This window comes from Nerophis lumbriciformis, linkage group LG25, assembly GCF_033978685.3.
Source record: "Nerophis lumbriciformis linkage group LG25, RoL_Nlum_v2.1, whole genome shotgun sequence".
NCBI lineage: Eukaryota > Metazoa > Chordata > Actinopteri > Syngnathiformes > Syngnathidae > Nerophis > Nerophis lumbriciformis.
In genome coordinates, this window is record NC_084572.2 from 7,515,761 (window position 1) to 7,538,170 (window position 22,410).

A 22,410-nucleotide genomic window follows, 5' to 3' on the forward strand; every position below is an offset into this window, starting at 1 on the left:
TTGAAAATAGGAATCGGGGGATTACTTTTCACAAGTAAGATTGAACATTAACGTACTATTGGTTGTATTTTGTGAAAAGAATATTAGCACAGAGTTGAGAAGGAGCAAAGATCTTCAATAGTACTGAAATCATAGCCGCTAGCAAACAAGAGTATGACCATAATACAATTGCTTGTCAATGAAATTAATTATATTAAAAAATGTGTATTTTTTTTATACAAATAACCCAGAGCTCATGACCATAGGTGAGGATGGGAATGTAGATCGACCGGTAAATTGAGAGCTTTGCCTTCCGGCTCAGCTCCTTCTTCACCACAACGTATCGATACAGCGTCCGCATTAGCCGTCCATAGCGTTTTTACTTGTATGGATTCTTCATTTAACACTCAAAGCAATGTTTGTAAGTTTTACAATATAACTAAAACAATTGATACTTACCAAACCGTCCCATGTTTGATGTCTGTAGAAGTCTTTTTACGCGTTCTATCGTAATGTAACGAAGCTAGCATTGTTAGCATCAATATGCTAACACATTTACGAGTGTCTGTATTAGTATTATTAACTTACAATGGCATTCTTTTCGTATTGTTTCACTTTCACAAATTCCTCAGTAAATTCACCAAAACGTCGTCGTGGAGTTATTGACTCTGTTTTAGCCGATTGGAGAGCTAGCTTGCGCAGCTAGCGGGTCCATGACCATGACTTTTGTTAAGTTAAAGTTAAAGTACCAATGATTGTCACACACACACACGAGGTGTGGCGAAATTATTCTGTGCATTTGACCCATCACCCTTGATCACCCCCTGGGAGGTGAGGGGAGCAGTGAGCAGCAGCGGTGGCCGTGCACGGGAATCATTTTTGGTGATTCAACCCCCAATTCAAACCCTTGATGCTGAGTGTCAAGCAGGGAGGTAATGGGTCCCATTTTTATAGTCTTTGGTATGACTCGGCCGGGGTTTGAACTCGGGCGGACACTCTAACCACTAGGCCACTTTGTTGGATCAGCCGTTTTACTGCCGTGGAATAAAATGAAGGTATTTGAATAAATATTTACAGAATATTTCTGTGTAAATAACTCACCTCACAACAGCTAATACATGGAAAAAATACATGTTCAAAATTTTAGTGGGTGCCGGGGTGTTTTAAAGTCTGGAAAATATGGTACTTTTAATGTGTAAAACTGAATTGAAAATGTGTTAAATAACTGCAAGAGGCACAGTATAGGGTTTGAATACGTTATTTGCCTTTTTTTGCATATTTAATAAGAGTGATTGGAGAGCTAGCTTGCGCAGCTAGTGGATCCATGACCATGACTTCTGTTTTGTTGGATCAGCCGTTTTACTGCCGTGGAATAAAATTAAGGTATTTAAATCAACATGTACAGAATATTTATTTGTAAATAACTCACTTCACAACAGCTAATATATGGGAAAAATACATCATCTAATGTGTAAAACTGAATTGAAAATGTGCTAAATAACGGCAAGAGGCACAGTATAGGGTTTAAATCCGTTATTTGCCTTTCTTTGCATATTTAAAACCTCTAAAGGCCTTAGTGGCCACATGCGTGGACAGCACCTTTTAGCTCTTATTTCCAAAATTTTGTACACTACTGAATTGGGGTCTTATGGCCGCTTATGTGGACACTTATACTGCCATCTGGTGGTGTCAGAAGAGTATAACATACAATGGCATTTGGAAAAATAAGAATTAGCATGTCACTAAACATGAAGTACACGTTTGTGTACTTATGGACTAAGTACATCATATCAAAAGATGATTCTTAGTTTTTATTCTAATTAGGGTCCAATAAGCCCAAATAGCAAAGAGAAATAAAAAAAGCATGTAAACAAACAGCTTGGGCCTTAATAAGAGTCGATGGTGTCCCACCTTTCTTCTCTGAGGAAGACATGAACATAACGGCCGTGTCGAAGCGCCTCCCGCTCGATAGACTCTTCAGAATGTCCATCGTGACGCCCGCGGCTTCGTTCCTGCACCATACGTTGGACGTTACTGCCGAGCGGCGGGCGGCACAATGCGCCGGAACTCACCGGATGTAGAAGTCCCGCAGCGTCTGCAGGATCTGACTCAGGATGTTGGGTTCTAGGGAGCTCTGGAAGATGTGTGCGTACGCCTCGGGCTTGATTTGCTGCGTGCAAGACAACACAAATGCTTTAGAGTGCGAATGACATCGCAGTAAAGCAGGAGGTTGCACCTTCAAGTAGGGCTGGGCGATATATAGAATATACTGGATGTATCGTGGGTTTGTCTCTGTGCGATATAGAAAATGACTATATGGTGATATTGGAGTATTTGTTCTCACGCAGTTGCTTTTAGCTGCGGGCATTACACTACAGGCTCTCCTCACTCTTTCTTGTCTCTCCTTCTCACAGAGACATAAAACAAGCGCACCTTCTTACATACGTCACATACGTATACGCCCTCGCGGAGCAGAGAGGTAGCGGCATGGGTAACGTCAGCTGTGGTGCGAGTGGTAATACAAGAGAAATAAGGTGTCAATCTGGTAACAAATGAAGGAAGAATTAATTCCAAGAAAAACGGCAGGGGGTCCATCGTCTGGCGGTGGTTTGGCTTCAAGCGGCAAGATGTTGAACAGACAACCGTAATTTGTAATAATAATAATAATAATATATTTTATATGTAAAAAGCACTTTACATTGAGTAAACAACCTCAAAGTGCTACAGTGTATTAAAAGAAATAAAAATAAAAACTAGAACAGCCTAATAGCTAGAACTAGTATGCATATATCTAAAAAAAATGGCTTTTTTTTAAAAAGAAGGGTTTTTAAGCCTTTTTTAAAAGCATCCACAGTCTGTGGTGCCCTCAGGTGGTCAGGGAGAGCGTTCCACAGACTGGGAGCGGAGGTTGGAGGAAGTTAGGATTTGGGGGTGAGCAGTTCTTTGAGGTAGAGGGGGGGCATTTCCATGGAGGCACTGGTGGGTTAGTAGGGAGACTTTGTATTCAACCCTGAGTGGAACAGGAAGCCAGTGAAGGGATTTGAGAATTGGTGTGATATGGTCACATTTCCGCACTCTAATCAAGATCCTAGCAGCACTATTCTGTATGTATTGCAGCTTCTGGATGTTCTTGCTGGGGATCCCGACAAGAAGTGCGTTGTAGTAGTCTAGCCTGTTTGTCAAGTGTGGGGCAAAAGCGTTGCTACAAAAAGTAGCACCACTGCTAATTTGTAGCATCATTTGAAAAGTCACCCGCTAGAGAATGAAGAGTGCTTGAAACTCCGCATGTCAACATCTCGGCCGGTGCCACACCCACAAAATGCCCAAGCAACCATTTCCACATCAACACCGTATGAAACAAATAGTCAAGAACAGAAGGAGATAACGTCCGCAGGAACCTACCACATAGTGAAGGACATACACTATTTGATTTCCTATTATGCAGCTCATTTTTATTTGACACTTATTGAAATATCTTGTGTGACATCATGCACAAAAGTGCACTTTATTTGTTTTAAACTATTGTAGTGGCGTTCTGTACAAAAAGTGCACTTTAATTGAGTGTTGTTTTGATATGTCATCTTAGTGACATCATGCACAAAAGTGCACTAATAGCTTGTTTTAAAATGTCTCTGACAATCTTGCACTTTCTGTTTGGAAATGACATGAATGTTTGTGCCACTGCGTAATAACTGTTTAATAAATACACTTTTACTTGTGATTTCCCTCTCTGCATGAAAGTTTAAAAGTAGCATATATTAATGCAGTATGAAGAAGAATGTTTTAATGTAGACACATAGAATCATCATACTGCTGTCATTATATGCATCAAGTGTTCATTCAAGGCTAAGGCAAAATATCCACATATATATGATGTATCATGACATGGACTAAACATATCCACATATATATGGTGTATCATGACATGGACTAAACATATCCACATATATATGGTGTATCATGACATGGACTAAACATATCCACATATATATGGTGTATGGTGACATGGACTAAACATATCCACATATATATGGTGTATGGTGACATGGACTAAACATATCCACATATATATGGTGTATCATGACATGGACTAAACATATCCACATATATATCCACTATGGACTGGACTCTCACAATATTATGTCAGACCCACTCGACATCCATTGCTTTCGGTCTCCCCTAGAGGGGGGGGGTTACCCACATATGCGGTCCTCTCCAAGGTTTCTCATAGTCATTCACATCGACGTCCCACTGGGGTGAGTTTTTCCTTGCCCGTATGTGGGCTTTGTACCGAGGATGTCGTTGTGGCTTGAGCAGCCCTTTCAGACACTTGTGATTTAGGGCTATATAAATAAAGATTGATTGATTGATTGATATGGTGTATGGTGACATGGACTAAACATATCCACATATATATGGTGTATGGTAACATGGACTAAACATATCCACATATATATGGTGTATGGTGACATGGACTAAACATATCCACATATATATGGTGTATCATGACATGAACTAAACATATCCACATATATATGGTGTATGGTGACATGGACTAAACATATCCACATATATATGGTGTATGGTGACATGGACTAAACATATCCACATATATATGGTGTATGGTGACATGGACTAAACATATCCACATATATATGGTGTATGGTGACATGGACTAAACATATCCACATATATATGGTGTATCATGACATGGACTAAACATATCCACATATATATCCACTATGGACTGGACTCTCACAATATTATGTCAGACCCACTCGACATCCATTGCTTTCGGTCTCCCCTAGAGGGGGGGGGTTACCCACATATGCGGTCCTCTCCAAGGTTTCTCATAGTCATTCACATCGACGTCCCACTGGGGTGAGTTTTTCCTTGCCCGTATGTGGGCTTTGTACCGAGGATGTCGTTGTGGCTTGAGCAGCCCTTTCAGACACTTGTGATTTAGGGCTATATAAATAAAGATTGATTGATTGATTGATATGGTGTATGGTGACATGGACTAAACATATCCACATATATATGGTGTATGGTAACATGGACTAAACATATCCACATATATATGGTGTATGGTGACATGGACTAAACATATCCACATATATATGGTGTATCATGACATGAACTAAACATATCCACATATATATGGTGTATGGTGACATGGACTAAACATATCCACATATATATGGTGTATCATGACATGGACTAAACATATCCACATATATATGGTGTATGGTGACATGGACTAAACATATCCACATATATATGGTGTATGGTGACATGGACTAAACATATCCACATATATATGGTGTATGGTGACATGGACTAAACATATCCACATATATATGGTGTATCATGACATGGACTAAACATATCCACATATATATGGTGTATGGTGACATGGACTAAACATATCCACATATATATGGTGTATGGTGACATGGACTAAACATATCCACATACCGGTATATATGGTGTATGGTGACATGGACTAAACATATCCACATACCGGTATATATGGTGTATGGTGACATGGACTAAACATATCCACATATATATGGTGTATCATGACATGGACTAAACATATCCACATATATATGGTGTATGGTGACATGGACTAAACATATCCACATATATATGGTGTATGGTGACATGGACTAAACATATCCACATATGTATGGTGTATGGTGACATGGACTAAACATATCCACATATATATGGTGTATGGTGACATGGACTAAACATATCCACATATATATGGTGTATGGTGACATGGACTAAACATATCCACATATATATGGTGTATGGTGACATGGACTAAACATATCCACATATATATGGTGTATGGTGACATGGACTAAACATATCCACATATATATGGTGTATGGTGACATGGACTAAACATATCCACATATATATGGTGTATCATGACATGGACTAAACATATCCACATATATATGGTGTATGGTGACATGGACTAAACATATGCACATATATATGATGTATGGTGACATGGACTAAACATATCCACATATATATGGTGTATGGTGACATGGACTAAACATATCCACATATATATGGTGTATGGTGACATGGACTAAACATATCCACATATATATGGTGTATGGTGACATGGACTAAACATATCCACATATATATGGTGTATGGTGACATGGACTAAACATATCCACATATATATGGTGTATCATGACATGGACTAAACATATCCACATATATATCCACTATGGACTGGACTCTCACAATATTATGTCAGACCCACTCGACATCCATTGCTTTCGGTCTCCCCTAGAGGGGGGGGGTTACCCACATATGCGGTCCTCTCCAAGGTTTCTCATAGTCATTCACATCGACGTCCCACTGGGGTGAGTTTTTCCTTGCCCGTATGTGGGCTTTGTACCGAGGATGTCGTTGTGGCTTGAGCAGCCCTTTCAGACACTTGTGATTTAGGGCTATATAAATAAAGATTGATTGATTGATTGATATGGTGTATGGTGACATGGACTAAACATATCCACATATATATGGTGTATGGTAACATGGACTAAACATATCCACATATATATGGTGTATGGTGACATGGACTAAACATATCCACATATATATGGTGTATCATGACATGAACTAAACATATCCACATATATATGGTGTATGGTGACATGGACTAAACATATCCACATATATATGGTGTATGGTGACATGGACTAAACATATCCACATATATATGGTGTATGGTGACATGGACTAAACATATCCACATATATATGGTGTATGGTGACATGGACTAAACATATCCACATATATATGGTGTATGGTAACATGGACTAAACATATCCACATATATATGGTGTATGGTGACATGGACTAAACATATCCACATATATATGGTGTATCATGACATGAACTAAACATATCCACATATATATGGTGTATGGTGACATGGACTAAACATATCCACATATATATGGTGTATGGTGACATGGACTAAACATACCGGTATCCACATATATATGGTGTATGGTGACATGGACTAAACATATCCACATATATATGGTGTATGGTGACATGGACTAAACATACCGGTATCCACATATATATGGTGTATCATGACATGGACTAAACATATCCACATATATATGGTGTATGGTGACATGGACTAAACATATCCACATATATATGGTGTATGGTGACATGGACTAAACATATCCACATACCGGTATATATGGTGTATGGTGACATGGACTAAACATATCCACATACCGGTATATATGGTGTATGGTGACATGGACTAAACATATCCACATATATATGGTGTATCATGACATGGACTAAACATATCCACATATATATGGTGTATGGTGACATGGACTAAACATATCCACATATATATGGTGTATGGTGACATGGACTAAACATATCCACATATATATGGTGTATGGTGACATGGACTAAACATATCCACATATATATGGTGTATGGTGACATGGACTAAACATATCCACATATATATGGTGTATGGCAGAGGTGTGGACTCGAGTCACATGACTTGGACTCGAGTCAGACTCGAGTCATGAATTTGATGACTTTAGACTCGACTTGACAAAATGTGAAGAGACTTGCAACTCGACTTAGACTTTAACATCAATGACTTGTGACTTCACTTGGACTTGAGCCTTTTGATTTGACATGACTTGACATGACTTGCCACTTTCCCCAAAATCCAAAGCTTAAAAAGTTATTTGGGAGCGCTCCGTATTTTTCATTTTCTTCGTCTGTCTATCAGCGTGTTGTTCCTATCAGCTGGTGTGCTGTCAGTACAACAGCCAATCAAATTAGATTTACGTTGTTTTCATCACGCAGCATTCATCCAATCAAATTGCAGTACAACCAATGAACAAGAGTTGTCCAACAACGTGCCAGTGAGAAACAATTATGTTAAAGTTGGTTTCGTTCGGGTATAAAAACTACGACTTGGTCAACAAAAAACGAATTGCGGTATGCAAATCACGCAGTTCGAATATTACAGACGGAGACGCAACAACTTCCAACTTCGTTCGACATTTGAAGTTGCACAAAGAAGGGTAAGTTTTGAATGTAAGATAACGTTTATTGGCTAAGTAACGTGACTTTTATTTGCTGTGTAGTTAAATCAGTGAGGCTGCAAACTCACTGCTAACGTTATAACCATAGACATCTTATAAGTAGACGCAGCATAGAGCGCTACTGCCTACTGGCACAGACGAGGCGCGTGGCCGCCATCTTGGAGTGGTGATCCGCTCCACTCAGTGCAATTCATTTGGCAGGAGCAATGAACTGTCAGTGCATTTAATTCATCTTACCTCACTGAATACCACTGATTTTCACCCCTTTTTTGTCACACGTGTAGCTATGATAACAGACACATGTTTTGGCGTGTTTTATTATTCATAATTTGCTTAACAGTAATATAATATTCTTATACGCTATAAGTGACCAGACGTCCGAGATCAAAACTGGGAATATAATCCCAGAGAAGGGGGAAAAAAACGGTAATCTATTTTTAAATTGAAGAAACAATATGATTAGGTTATATATACATATGTGTGTATCCTACATAAACAATGTATGAATACATTAGATATCTATATATCTTAGGGACCATAGACTGTATCTCTGTTGCTTCAGCAGCAGAGAGTTTATTCTGTCTTGACACTTTGTATTGATATTTTCTATTACATTCTTCCCTTAAATGATAATGTTTGCAGTGATTGTTTTATATGTATTATTTTATGTAAGTCGCTTTGGATAAAAGCGTCTGCCAAATACTTAAACATATATAAACATCTGAAAGTCTTCATATCAGCTAAAACCACCAATCTGTTTCACTGGATTCAGAATAAAACCAAATTCTGTTTTACCCAACAATGTTAGTATTTGAATATTGTTACTTGAAGACTGATTCCTGATTACAATTATACTGTTAAGAAAGTATTGTCTTATACTTTGCCTAAAATGAGAATGCATCATAATCAGTGGCGGCTGGTGAATTTTGTTTTAGGTGGGGCTGAAAGTTTGTAAAGCAAACCCCTGTAGGGGCGTCATCCTCCCACAGAAGATTTCTTTGTGATTTTCACATACAAATATTGAAGATCTTTGATCCTTCTCAACTCTGTGGTAATATTATTTTCATAAAATACAACCAATAGTACGTTAATGTTAAATCTCACTTGTGAAAAGTAATCCCCCGATTCCTATTTTCAACAGTCCGCTCATTTGAGCAGGAAAACGCTGAACACCATCTTTGTTTTCTACCTGTCAACTGTCAGTTTAGGCTGCTCGCCGGCTCCTCATCAGCACTTCAAGATGGCGGCCAAATTGCTCAGGTCACAGCAACCAATGCTGCGTCTACTTAAAAGATGTCTATGGTTATAACGTCATTGCAAACACGGCAATCTGTTGCGTCCACTGCAGTTTGCTACCTTATTCATACTTTTTGTCAAGTGATTTTTTTTTAAGCAGGGTTTCATGAGGTACCTATACATAACGTTACGTTAGTCAATGTATCACACACAGTAACGTAACGTTAGACGGCAGTCAGCAGCACCGCGTATTTTAGCCACCTACAAAAAGACAAACAGTCAAATAAAGGTCAGTTAAAATGTATACTATATTAAGAGTATGTGTACATATTGCATAGGGTCCTGACATCTAAAAAGTACAACTCTGTTCATTGTTATGTTCATATATTTGTTATGTTTTTCATGTGTACGCACACATAAACACACATACAGTATGAGATGAGATCAATGAGATAAGGTAAGAACAGGATAGAAACTGCTGTGGAACTAGTTACAATGCAATATGCCATGGAAATACAATGTTAACACTTTTGTGCAAATAAGTACAGTTGCACTTGTTTTTTTTCAAATGTGTTTATTCTGTAAAGGAATGAGTTACATGTTTAAAATTACTGGTTAATAGTGCTATTTTGAAGTGCAATGTCAGCACTATCTTTTTCCCTGCAATTTCAAATGCACTTGTTTTAATAAATAAATACAGCGTTTTAAAAGCATACACAATCTGTGTAAATATATTAGTCTGTGGTTAAATGACTTGAAAGGACTCGAAACTCAAAATGCAGGACTTGGGACTTGACTTGAGACTTTCCAGTCTTGACTTTGGACTTGACTCGGACTTGCCCTGTCTTGACTCGGGACTTGACTCGAGACTTGAGGGTAAAGACTTGAGACTTACTTGTGACTTGCAAAGCAATGACTTGGTCCCACCTCTGGTGTATGGTGACATGGACTAAACATATCCACATATATATGGTGTATGGTGACATGGACTAAACATATCCACATATATATGGTGTATGGTGACATGGACTAAACATATCCACATATATATGGTGTATGGTGACATGGACTAAACATATCCACATATATATGGTGTATGGTGACATGGACTAAACATATCCACATATATATGGTGTATCGTGACATGGACTAAACATATCCACATATATATGGTGTATGGTGACATGGACTAAACATATCCACATATATATGGTGTATGGTGACATGGACTAAACATATCCACATATATATGGTGTATGGTGACATGGACTAAACATATCCACATATATATGGTGTATCGTGACATGGACTAAACATATCCACATATATATGGTGTATGGTGACATGACCTAAACATATCCACATATTAATAAAAGGTCATGTCGCCCAGCCCTACCTTCAAGTATCTGTAAACCACTTCCGGCTGGTTCCCAATCGTGCGGAGGTCGGCTTCGAACTGAAAACTTCTGCAGGCTGGAGGAGGCAGCGGGACGGGCGGAGGATGGACAGTTTCCTCTTCGCTTTGTGTGCTTGTCAGCTCTCTTAATGACAAAACAGACATTTCATTTCAACAATAGCATGATTGGGCTTTCAAATATCATGAAACTTGTTCAACTGACGGGTTTTGGGTGTCTGTCACAGAGCCAGAACCGCCCTCGGGGTCCCTCGCCGCCTCCTGTGGCCCGCCTGACTGCACTTGGGGTACCGCCACCTTACCACTGACCTCCTCTATGTCCATCCTCCTCAAAGGTTTCTGAGCACAATTAGAAGTGACGTGTGAAAAGGTGCACAACGGGGTGAATACAAGATGGTTGACTCACTGTGGATCGCAGATGAGCTGCTTTGTCTACGGGCTGCACCGTTCTCCTGTGGCCGGATGTTTGCAGAAAGCCGTCGGGAACGCTATCCTGACACCACACCACAAAAACACTGGTATTAATGCGCAGGTAATCATTTTGTTGAACATGGAATGGACGGTAAATAGCTGGATTAACACATTATCACTCTCGCCTACTAAATAATCACCACAGGGCTACCCCCAATTATACACCTATTTAATAATACCACCTTAACATTTGACAACAAACAATTATACACCTATTTAATAATACCACCTTAACATTTGACAACCAAACAATTATACACCTATTTAATAATACCACCTTAACATCTGACAACCAAACAATTATACATCTATTTAATAATACCACCTTAACATTTGACAACCAAACAATTATACACCTATTTAATAATACCACCTTAACATTTGACAACAATTATACACCTATTTAATAATACTACCTTAACATTTGACAACAATTATACACCTATTTAATAATACTACCTTAACATTTGACAACAAACAATTATACACCTATTTAATAATACCACCTTAACATTTGACAACCAAACAATTATACATCTTTTTAATAATACCACCTTAACATTTGACAAGCAAACAATTATACACCTATTTAATAATACCACCTTAACATTTGACAACCAAACAATTATACACCTATTTAATAATACCACCTTAACATTTGACAACCAAACAATTTTACACCTATTTAATAATACCACCTTAACATTTGACAAGCAAACAATTATACACCTATTTAATAATACCACCTTAACATTTGACAAGCAAACAATTATACACCTATTTAATAATACCACCTTAACATTTGACAACCAAACAATTATACACCTATTTAATAATACCACCTTAACATTTGACAACCAAACAATTATACACCTATTTAATAATACCACCTTAACATTTGATAACCAAACAATTATACATCTATTTAATAATACCACCTTAACATTTGACAACCAAACAATTTTACACCTATTTAATAATACCACCTTAACATTTGACAACAAACAATTATACACCTATTTAATAACACCACCTTAACATTTGACAACAAACAATTATACACCTATTTAATAATACCACCTTAACATTTGACAACCAAACAATTATACACCTATTTAATAATACCACCTTAACATTTGACAACCAAACAATTATACACCTATTTAATAATACCACCTTAACATTTGACAACCAAACAATTTTACACCTATTTAATAATACCACCTTAACATTTGACAACCAAACAATTATACACCTATTTAATAATACCACCTTAACATTTGACAACCAAACAATTATACACCTATTTACTAATACCACCTTAACATTTGACAACCAAACAATTATACACCTATTTAATAATACCACCTTAACATTTGACAACCAAACAATTATACACCTATTTAATAATACCACCTTAACATTTGACAACCAAACAATTATACACCTATTTAATAATACCACCTTAACATTTGACAAGCAAACAATTATACACCTATTTAATAATACCACCTTAACATTTGACAAGCAAACAATTATACACCTATTTAATAATACCACCTTAACATTTGACAACTAAACAATTTTACACCTATTTAATAATACCACCTTAACATTTGACAACAAACAATTATACACCTATTTAATAATACCACCTTAACATTTGACAACAAACAATTATACATCTATTTAATAATACCACCTTAACATTTGACAACAAACAATTATACACCTATTTAATAATACCAATATGTTTAATAAAAAAAAAAAAAATGTTTTAATACAAAAAAAAAGTGTCTGTTTTCTCATCACCTGTATTATGATTTCCCTATCAAATGAATACATAAATATTATATAAAATAATCACCACAGTATGTTTTTTTTCAGGGCCGATACCAATTCAGGCGATGGTCTAAGCCCCATTAAGCTACTCTTTATTTACCTGAATCAGTGCTTATTTTGATAGGTTTAGAGGCAAATATAAAAGCGACCATGAACAAAAAAGTCAAAAAGGACGGAGTGGATTTTTACACTCTTAAGAAAAATATATTTTTTTAAAGATTTAAACCATTTATCATCACCTCACTTCACTTGCCACTTAGGGTCTTTAAAGAAGAAAATATTGGAGGCATCATGTCTTTACATCTGAGCGGTCCACAAATTGAACATTAATCCGTGAAAGTCAAAGTTGGACTTATTGGTGCGTCGCTAAGTAAAGTATTTGATTGACATAACGAGTGCTGCTGTGATCGTGACACTAATGAGAAAAAGTTAGTTTGCAGTTGATTTCCTGCTACAATTATTAGTCTCACTACAATTCATGTCTGCAGTTGTTATTATTATCATTTAGCCGTATATGTCCCTGTTGTTCAGCAATGTTTGCTAGTGATATCAAGATTCAGTATATGCTGTTGAGATGTATTCATCTACTTTATTAATACTATGAAGGATATTTTCTGGATGCTAACAAATATCAAATATACCAAATATCCGTGTTTGTCCTGCACAACAACTTTTTGTTTCTGTTAACATGTAGATTCGTAGATACATAACATGTAGATACATAACATGTCGATACGTAAAATGTCAATACATAACATGTAGATTCGCAACATGTAAATACACAACATCTACCGGTATATACATAACATGTAGAACATGTAGATACGTAACATGTAGATACGCAACATGTCGATACATAACATGTAGATTCGTAACATGTAGATACGTAACATGTATATACATAACATGTAGATACGTAACATGCCGATACATAACATGTAGATTCGTAACATGTAGATACGTAACATGTAGATACATGACATGTAGATACGTAACATGTCGATACATAACATGCAGATTCGTAACATGTAAATATCGTTGATATAAAAAAGGGATAACACTTTCACTACCAGAGCTCACATCTTCAGACTTACAAATTGGAGTTTCTGGAGCTCGTTCAAGGCCTGCTTGTTCCCCGGTTCCAGCTTCAACACCTCCTGAAAATCTGCATTTTTGTGCAGCAATTGTCAACATTGACATAATGGGAGTTGTTGCCTGTAGAGGGCAGTGTTGAGCGCACCTTGCTTGGCCTCCTCCGGCTTCCCCAACGCCACTCGTGCCATGGCTCGGCGCGCCAAGGCCTTGGAGTAAGTCTTGTCCAAAGTGATGGCCTTGGTGCAGTCTTCTTCAGCCTCCTTGAATCTATAAGAAAGTAATGTTTGGTTCATGTGCGTTCACATCATGAATGAGCGGTGGCAATGTAACTACTTCTCCATCTTGAGGAAGGCCATGGCTCTGTTGGCGGGCAGCAGCACGTTGAAGTTGTCCGCCTCCATGCCTCGGCTGTAACACTCCACGGCCGCTTCGTACTTGCCCTCTTTGAAGTAAGCGTTACCCTGGAAGACAGCGCACTAGTACACTCTGCACACCACCGTGTCCTTGGTCTGGTCAGGAGATCTTACTCGGTCTTTTTGGACAACCGCTTCCTGTCGCCTCTGCTGCTCCCCCAGGAGTTTTTGCTGCTCCTGGTCCAAAGTGGGATCTTCCGGAAGGGACGTTTCCTCACTCGCTGCGACTGGCTCTTGACATCCAAGAAGCTGACAAAGAAAACAAAAAACTGATGAAATGCAGATGGTGTCTTTTATGCAATTATTATCATAAATGAAAATCAAAAATTAACATTAGTATTAGAGATAAAATTGACACAGTAAGGTATATCTAGAAGATTTCCGACAAGCGGTAGAAAATGGATGGATGAATAATCATTGATAAAGTTGACAGTATATGAATACAATGTAGATCATTATTGCATACAGTATGTTTATATATACATATATATACACACACACATATAGATATATATATATACCAGTGACGTGCGGTGAGGTTGATGGCTGGTGAGGCACTGACTTCATCACAGTCAGATTTACAAACATATGAACCCTAAAGAGTATCTTATTCACCATTTGATTGGCAGCAGTTAACGGGTTATGTTTAAAAGCATTCTTCCCTGCTTGGCACTCAGCATCAAGGCTTGGAATTGGGGGTTAAATCACCAAAAATGATTCCCGGGCGTGGCGCCGCTGCTGCCCACTGCTCCCCTCACCTCCCAGGGGGTGATCAAGGGGATGGGTCATTTCACCACACCTAGTGTGTGTGTGACAATCATTGGTATTTTAACTTAACTTTAACTTTACACATACAAACTGTAGCACACAAAAAAGCACATTTAATAAAAAAAACGTTATTATGGTCTTACCTTACTTATAAATGAAGTCCATGCGCCGCTCCTTCTGAACAATAGCATCGATAACTTGTTTATAGAAGTCTTCCTTATCTTTCTTCAGTTTTAAAAGTCTCTCTGTCTCGATGGAGATCTTCCTTTAATTATTACCTCCTGCTTCCAGTGAAAGTCCAGTTTAGAAAACTGTTTTATTTTAGATATGTAATCCTCCATGTTAAAAGTCCAGGCAAGAGGAAAAAATAAATGATCGCTAACTGTTGCTGCTTGTTGTCACTTCTTCTGCAGCCAAGTAGTCGCAAGAATGATCTCTGGGATCACTAGCACCCTCTACCACTAGGAGGCGGGATTACTGCGAGCCTCACCCAATGCGTCTTCGCAACCGTTTTATGATTGCTCAGCACAAGAAATACGTTACACACATACAGTTGTTGACAAAATACACTGTACATTATATACCTCAGCTAACTAAACTATGGAAATGTATAATATAATTCATATAGCAATACGGTCTCACTGCACAGCAGGCCAGCAGTTAGCCGAGTCATTGCGCGATCCATGGCGAGGCTCAACTGGCTGCTGACTCACCGCAAGTCTCTTCTCAGTATATAAATGTGAAAATTCAGCGATTTTGAATAAAAATAATCTAAAACTCGTGAAGTTAAATGTAAAATAACTTTATAGTATAATCACTGGATACATATAACAATTTTTTTTTTCTTTTTACATTTTTTTTCTTTCCATGATGGCATGTGAGGCCCCGCCTCACCTGCCTCCCCTGACTGCACGTCACTATATATATATATATATATATATATATATATATATATATATATATATATATATATATATATATATATATATATATATATATATATATATACAAATTATATATACACACAGACATACATATATATATATATACATATATGTATATATATATATATACACACAAATTACATATTTACACACAAATTACATATTTACACACAAATATATATATATATATACACACAAACATACATATATATACACAAATTATATATATACAGTATATACATATATATATATATATATACACACAAATTATACATATATATATATACACACACAGACATACATATAATAATAATAATAACTGGGATTTATATAGCGCTTTTCTAAGTACCCAAAGTCGCTTTACAAGTAGAACCCATCATTTATTCACACCTGGTGGTGGTAAGCTACTTTCATAGCCACAGCTGCCCTGGGGTAGACTGACGGAAGCGTGGCTGCAATTTGCGCCAACGGCCCCTCCGACCACCACCTATCATTCATCATTCAATTCACCGGTGTGAGTGGCACCGGGGGCAAAGGGTGAAGTGTCCCGCCCAAGGACACAACGGCAGCGATTTTTGGATGGTAAGAGGCGGGGAGCGAACCTGCAACCCTCAGGTTTCTGGCACGGTTGCTCTACCCACTACGCCATGCCGCCCCAAATATATACATATATACACAAATTACATATTTACACACAAACATATATATACATACATACACACAAATTATATATATACATTATATACATATATATATACACACAGACATATATATATATATATATATATATATATATATATATATATATATATATATATATATATATATATATATATATATATATATATAAATAAATATATATACACAAATATACACACACACACATATATATATATATATGTTTGTGTGTAAATATGTAATTTGTATATACACACAAATTACATAAACAAACAGATATATATGTACACAAATTATATATATTTACACACACACATACATATATACATACAAATTATACATATATATACATATACACACACACACAGATATATATATATATATATATATATACATACACACACACAGATATATATAAATATACATACACACAAATTACATATATATACACACACACAGATATATACAGTATATATATATACACACAAATTATATATACACACACACACACAGATATATATACACAAATTATATATATATATATATATATACACACACCCACGTTATGTATATATATACACATACATATATATATGTATTTATATGTATATATATATATATATATATATATATATATATATATATATATATATACACAGTATATACACACACACATCCACACACACAGTATATATATACTATATATAGAAACATATATATAATATATAAAGAGATACAAATACATATATATAAATACATATATATTTATATAGGATAAACTGATAAGATTATCTGTAGAATATAGAGATGTCTTTTTTGTTTTACTATCTTTTTTCCTGTACTTAATTATTTATTTTAATATATTTTTTATAAAATTATATTTTTTTATATATGACATTCACTGTAATTATAGTTTATTTCTTTAAAAAAAGGGGCAATGTTAAAGGATAAGATATTGTATAATTTCATTAAATCATTCCAATAAAGTAACAAGAAAACAAAAAAAATCACCAGTTTGATTTTCTTCACTTCATTTTGTGCTTCCAGGTTGTCGGCGTCGAGCTTGAGGACCGTCTGGTAATCTGCACGTGAACAAATGACATCACACGATTACACACGGGAATCTGACAACGTGGTCATCATTGCAGCGGGCACGCACCTTCTAATGCGCCGTCGTAGTTCTGCAGCGCCAAACGTGCCGCTCCTCGCCGTGCGTACGCCTTGAAGTAGTTGCCGTCTAGAGCGATGGCCAAGTTGCAGTCCGACTCAGCCACAGCGTACCTGACCAATGACACAATGCGGCTGTCAAACACGTCCATACCAAGTCAATACCAACACGCAAAAAATACATCGATACCTGCTTTTTTAGGTAGTGAATACTGTAAAAGACTTTCCTCAGCAAACCATGTCAATTCTCAGCCTGTGAGTCAGCGCCGAGGAAGAAGTGTTTCCTATGTACAGTCCTGGTTTAAAGTGTACATACACTTGTAAAGAACATCATGTCATGGCTGTCTTGACTTTACAATCATTTATACAACTCTTATTTTTTTGTGATGTAGTGATTGGAGCACATACTTGTTGGTCACAAAAAACATTCATGAGGTTTGCTTCTTTTATGAATTTATTATTGGTCTACTGAAAATGTGAGGGTCAAAAGTATACATACAGCAATGTTAATATTTGCTTACATGTCCCTTGGCAAGTTTACCTGCAATAAGGCGTTTTTTGGTAGCCATCCACAAGCTTCTGCTTGACCACTTGACCACTAAATTGCTGCAGTTCAGCTAAATGTGTTGACATGGACTTGTTTCTTCAGCATTGTCCACACCTTTAAGTCAGGACTTTGGGAAGGCCATTCTAAAACCTTCATTCTAGCCTGATTTAGCCATTCTTTTACCACTTTTGACCTGTGTTTGGGGTCATTGTCCTGTTGGAACACCCAACTGCGCCCAAGACCCAACCTCGGGGCTGATGATTTTAGCTTGTCCTGAACAATTTGGAGCTAATCCTCCTTTTTCATTGTCCCATTTAAAGCAGCAGTTCCATTGGCAGCAAAACAGGCCCAGAGCATAATACTACCACCACCATGCTTGACGGTAGGTATGGTGTTCCTGGGATTAAAGGCCTCACCTTTTCTCCTCCAAACATATTGCTGGGTATTGTGGCCAAACAGCTCCATTTTTGTTTCATCTGACATCACATGGACAAAGATAAGACCTTCTGGAGGAAAGTTTTGTAGTCAGATGAAACAAAAATGGAGCTGTTTGGCCACAATACCCAGCAATATGTTTGGAGGAGAAAAGGTGAGGCCTTTAATCCCAGGAACACCATCCCTACTGTCGGTAGTATTATGCTCTGGGCCTGTTTTGCTGCCAATGGAACTGCTGCTTTAAATGGGACAATGAAAAAGGAGGATTAGCTCCAAATTGTTCAGGACAAGCTAAAATCATCAGCCCGGAGGTTGGGTCTTGGGCGCAGTTGGGTGTTCCAACAGGACAATGACCCCAAACACACGTGAAAAGTGGTAAAGGAATGGCTAAATCAGGCTAGAATGAAGGTTTTAGAATGGCCTTCCCAAAGTCCTTACTTAAAGGTGTGGACAATGCTGAAGAAACAAGTCAATGTCAGAAAAGCAACACATTTAGCTGAACTGCCGCAATTTAGTGGTCAAGTGGTCAAGCAGAAGCTTGTGGATGGCTACCAAAAGCGCCTTATTGCAGGTAAACTTGCCAAGGGACATGTAAGCAAATATTAACATTGCTGTATGTATACTTTTGACCCTCACATTTTCAGTAGAGCCATAATAAATTCATAAAAGAAGCAAACTTCATGAATGTTTTTTGTGACCAACAAGTATGTGCTCCAATCACTACATCACAAAAAAATAAGAGTTGTAGAAATGATTGTAAACTCCAGACAGCCATGACATGATGTTCTTTACAAGTGTATGTACACTTTTGACCACCACTGTATATATTTATTTGTGGAAGCCTGTAACAAATGCGGATTTGGCACTTTTCAGAAATAATCTGTGATGCACTTTAGACGTGCATATCAAAAGTGAAAGAGGTGTAGAGTATATTGTGTCATGCATTAATTCAGTAATCAAGTATTTACCGAGAGCGCAGATCCGCCACCACAAGCCCAGGGAGTGTGCATTACCACAGCGTGAAGAAAGGCTCCAGAACATGATGAGTTTTGATAATTTTATGCATTTCTCATTTTTAAAAGCAATTTTTAAGTGTCTTAATGGACTAGCCCCTGATGTGATGTGTAAAGAAATACAAAGATACAGTAGTGGGGCGGTATAGCTCGCTTGGTAGAGTGGCCGAGCCAGCAACTTGAGGGTTCCAGGTTCGATCCCCGCTTCTGCCATCCTAGTCACTGTCGTTGTGTCCTTGGGCAAGACATTTTACTCACCTGCTCCCAGTGCCACCCACACTGCTTTAAATGGAACTTAGATATTGGCTTTCACTATGTAAAGCGCTTTGAGACACTTGAGAAAAGCGCTATATAAATATACTTCACTTCGCATACAACATGATGCATCACACATGCATGCATACAACATGATACATCACACATGCATGCATACAACATGATACATCACACATGCATGCATACAACATGATGCATCACACATGCATGCATACAACATGATACATCACACATGCATGCATACAACATGATACATCACACATGCATGCATACAACACGATACATCACACATGCATGCATACTACATGATGCATCACACATGCATGCATACAACATGATACATCACACATGCATGCATACAACATGATACATCACACATGCATGCATACAACATGATACATCACACATGCATGCATACTACATGATGCATCACACATGCATGCATACAACATGATACATCACACATGCATGCATACAACATGATGCATCACACATGCATGCATACAACATGATACATCACACATGCATGCATACAACATGATACATCACACATGCATGCATACAACATGGTACATCACACATGCATGCATACAACATGATACATCACACATGCATGCATACAACATGATGCATCACACATGCATGCATACAACATGATGCATCACACATGCATGCATACAACATGATGCATCACACATGCATGCATACAACATGATACATCACACATGCATGCATACAACATGATACATCACACATGCATGCATACAACATGATACATCACACATGCATGCATACAACATGATACATCACACATGCATGCATACTACATGATGCATCACACATGCATGCATACAACATGATGCATCACACATGCATGCATACAACATGATACATCACACATGCATGCATACAACATGATACATCACACATGCATGCATACAACATGATACATCACACATGCATGCATACAACATGATACATCACACATGGATGCATACAACATGATACATCACACATGCATGCATACAACATGATACATCACACATGCATGCATACAACATGATGCATCACACATGCATGTATACAACATGATACATCACACATGCATGCATACAACATGATACATCACACATGCATGCATACAACATGATACATCACACATGCATGCATACATGATGCATCACACATGCATGCATACAACATGATACATCACACATGCATGCATACAACATGATGCATCACACATGCATGCATACAACATGATACATCACACATGCATGCATACAACATGATACATCACACATGCATGCATACAACATGATGCATCACACATGCATGCATACAACATGATACATCACACATGCATGCATACAACATGATACATCACACATGCATGCATACAACATGATACATCACACATGCATGCATACAACATGATACATCACACATGCATGCATACATGATGCATCACACATGCATGCATACAACATGATACATCACACATGGATGCATACAACATGATACATCACACATGCATGCATACAACATGATACATCACACATGCATGCATACAACATGATGCATCACACATGCATGTATACAACATGATACATCACACATGCATGCATACAACATGATACATCACACATGCATGCATACAACATGATACATCACACATGCATGCATACATGATGCATCACACATGCATGCATACAACATGATACATCACACATGCATGCATACAACATGATGCATCACACATGCATGCATACAACATGATACATCACACATGCATGCAAACAACATGATACATCACACATGCATGCATATTACATGATACATCACACATGCATGCATACTACATGATGCATCACACATACAACATGATACATCACACATGCATGTATACAACATGATACATCACACATGCATGCATACAACATGATACATCACACATGCATGCATACAACATGATACATCACACATGCATGCATACA

At 37.4% G+C, this 22,410-nt stretch overlaps 1 protein-coding gene across 1 annotated transcript in view; it reads right to left on the bottom strand.

Moving 5' to 3' along the window:
* The window catches only part of rpap3 (RNA polymerase II associated protein 3), a 35,265-nt gene that overhangs the window by 5,576 nt on the left and 7,279 nt on the right, over nt 1–22,410 (bottom strand). Inside the window, exons 6-16 of the mRNA XM_061983625.1 lie at nt 18,135–18,256; nt 17,987–18,057; nt 14,700–14,834; nt 14,506–14,633; nt 14,318–14,439; nt 14,172–14,242; nt 11,171–11,257; nt 10,970–11,103; nt 10,747–10,891; nt 2,052–2,149; nt 1,891–1,991 (exon numbers count right to left, since the gene is read on the bottom strand). Coding sequence (XP_061839609.1) covers nt 1,891–1,991; nt 2,052–2,149; nt 10,747–10,891; nt 10,970–11,103; nt 11,171–11,257; nt 14,172–14,242; nt 14,318–14,439; nt 14,506–14,633; nt 14,700–14,834; nt 17,987–18,057; nt 18,135–18,256 — 1,214 coding nt within the window. The remainder of the gene's footprint in view (nt 1–1,890; nt 1,992–2,051; nt 2,150–10,746; nt 10,892–10,969; nt 11,104–11,170; nt 11,258–14,171; nt 14,243–14,317; nt 14,440–14,505; nt 14,634–14,699; nt 14,835–17,986; nt 18,058–18,134; nt 18,257–22,410) is intronic.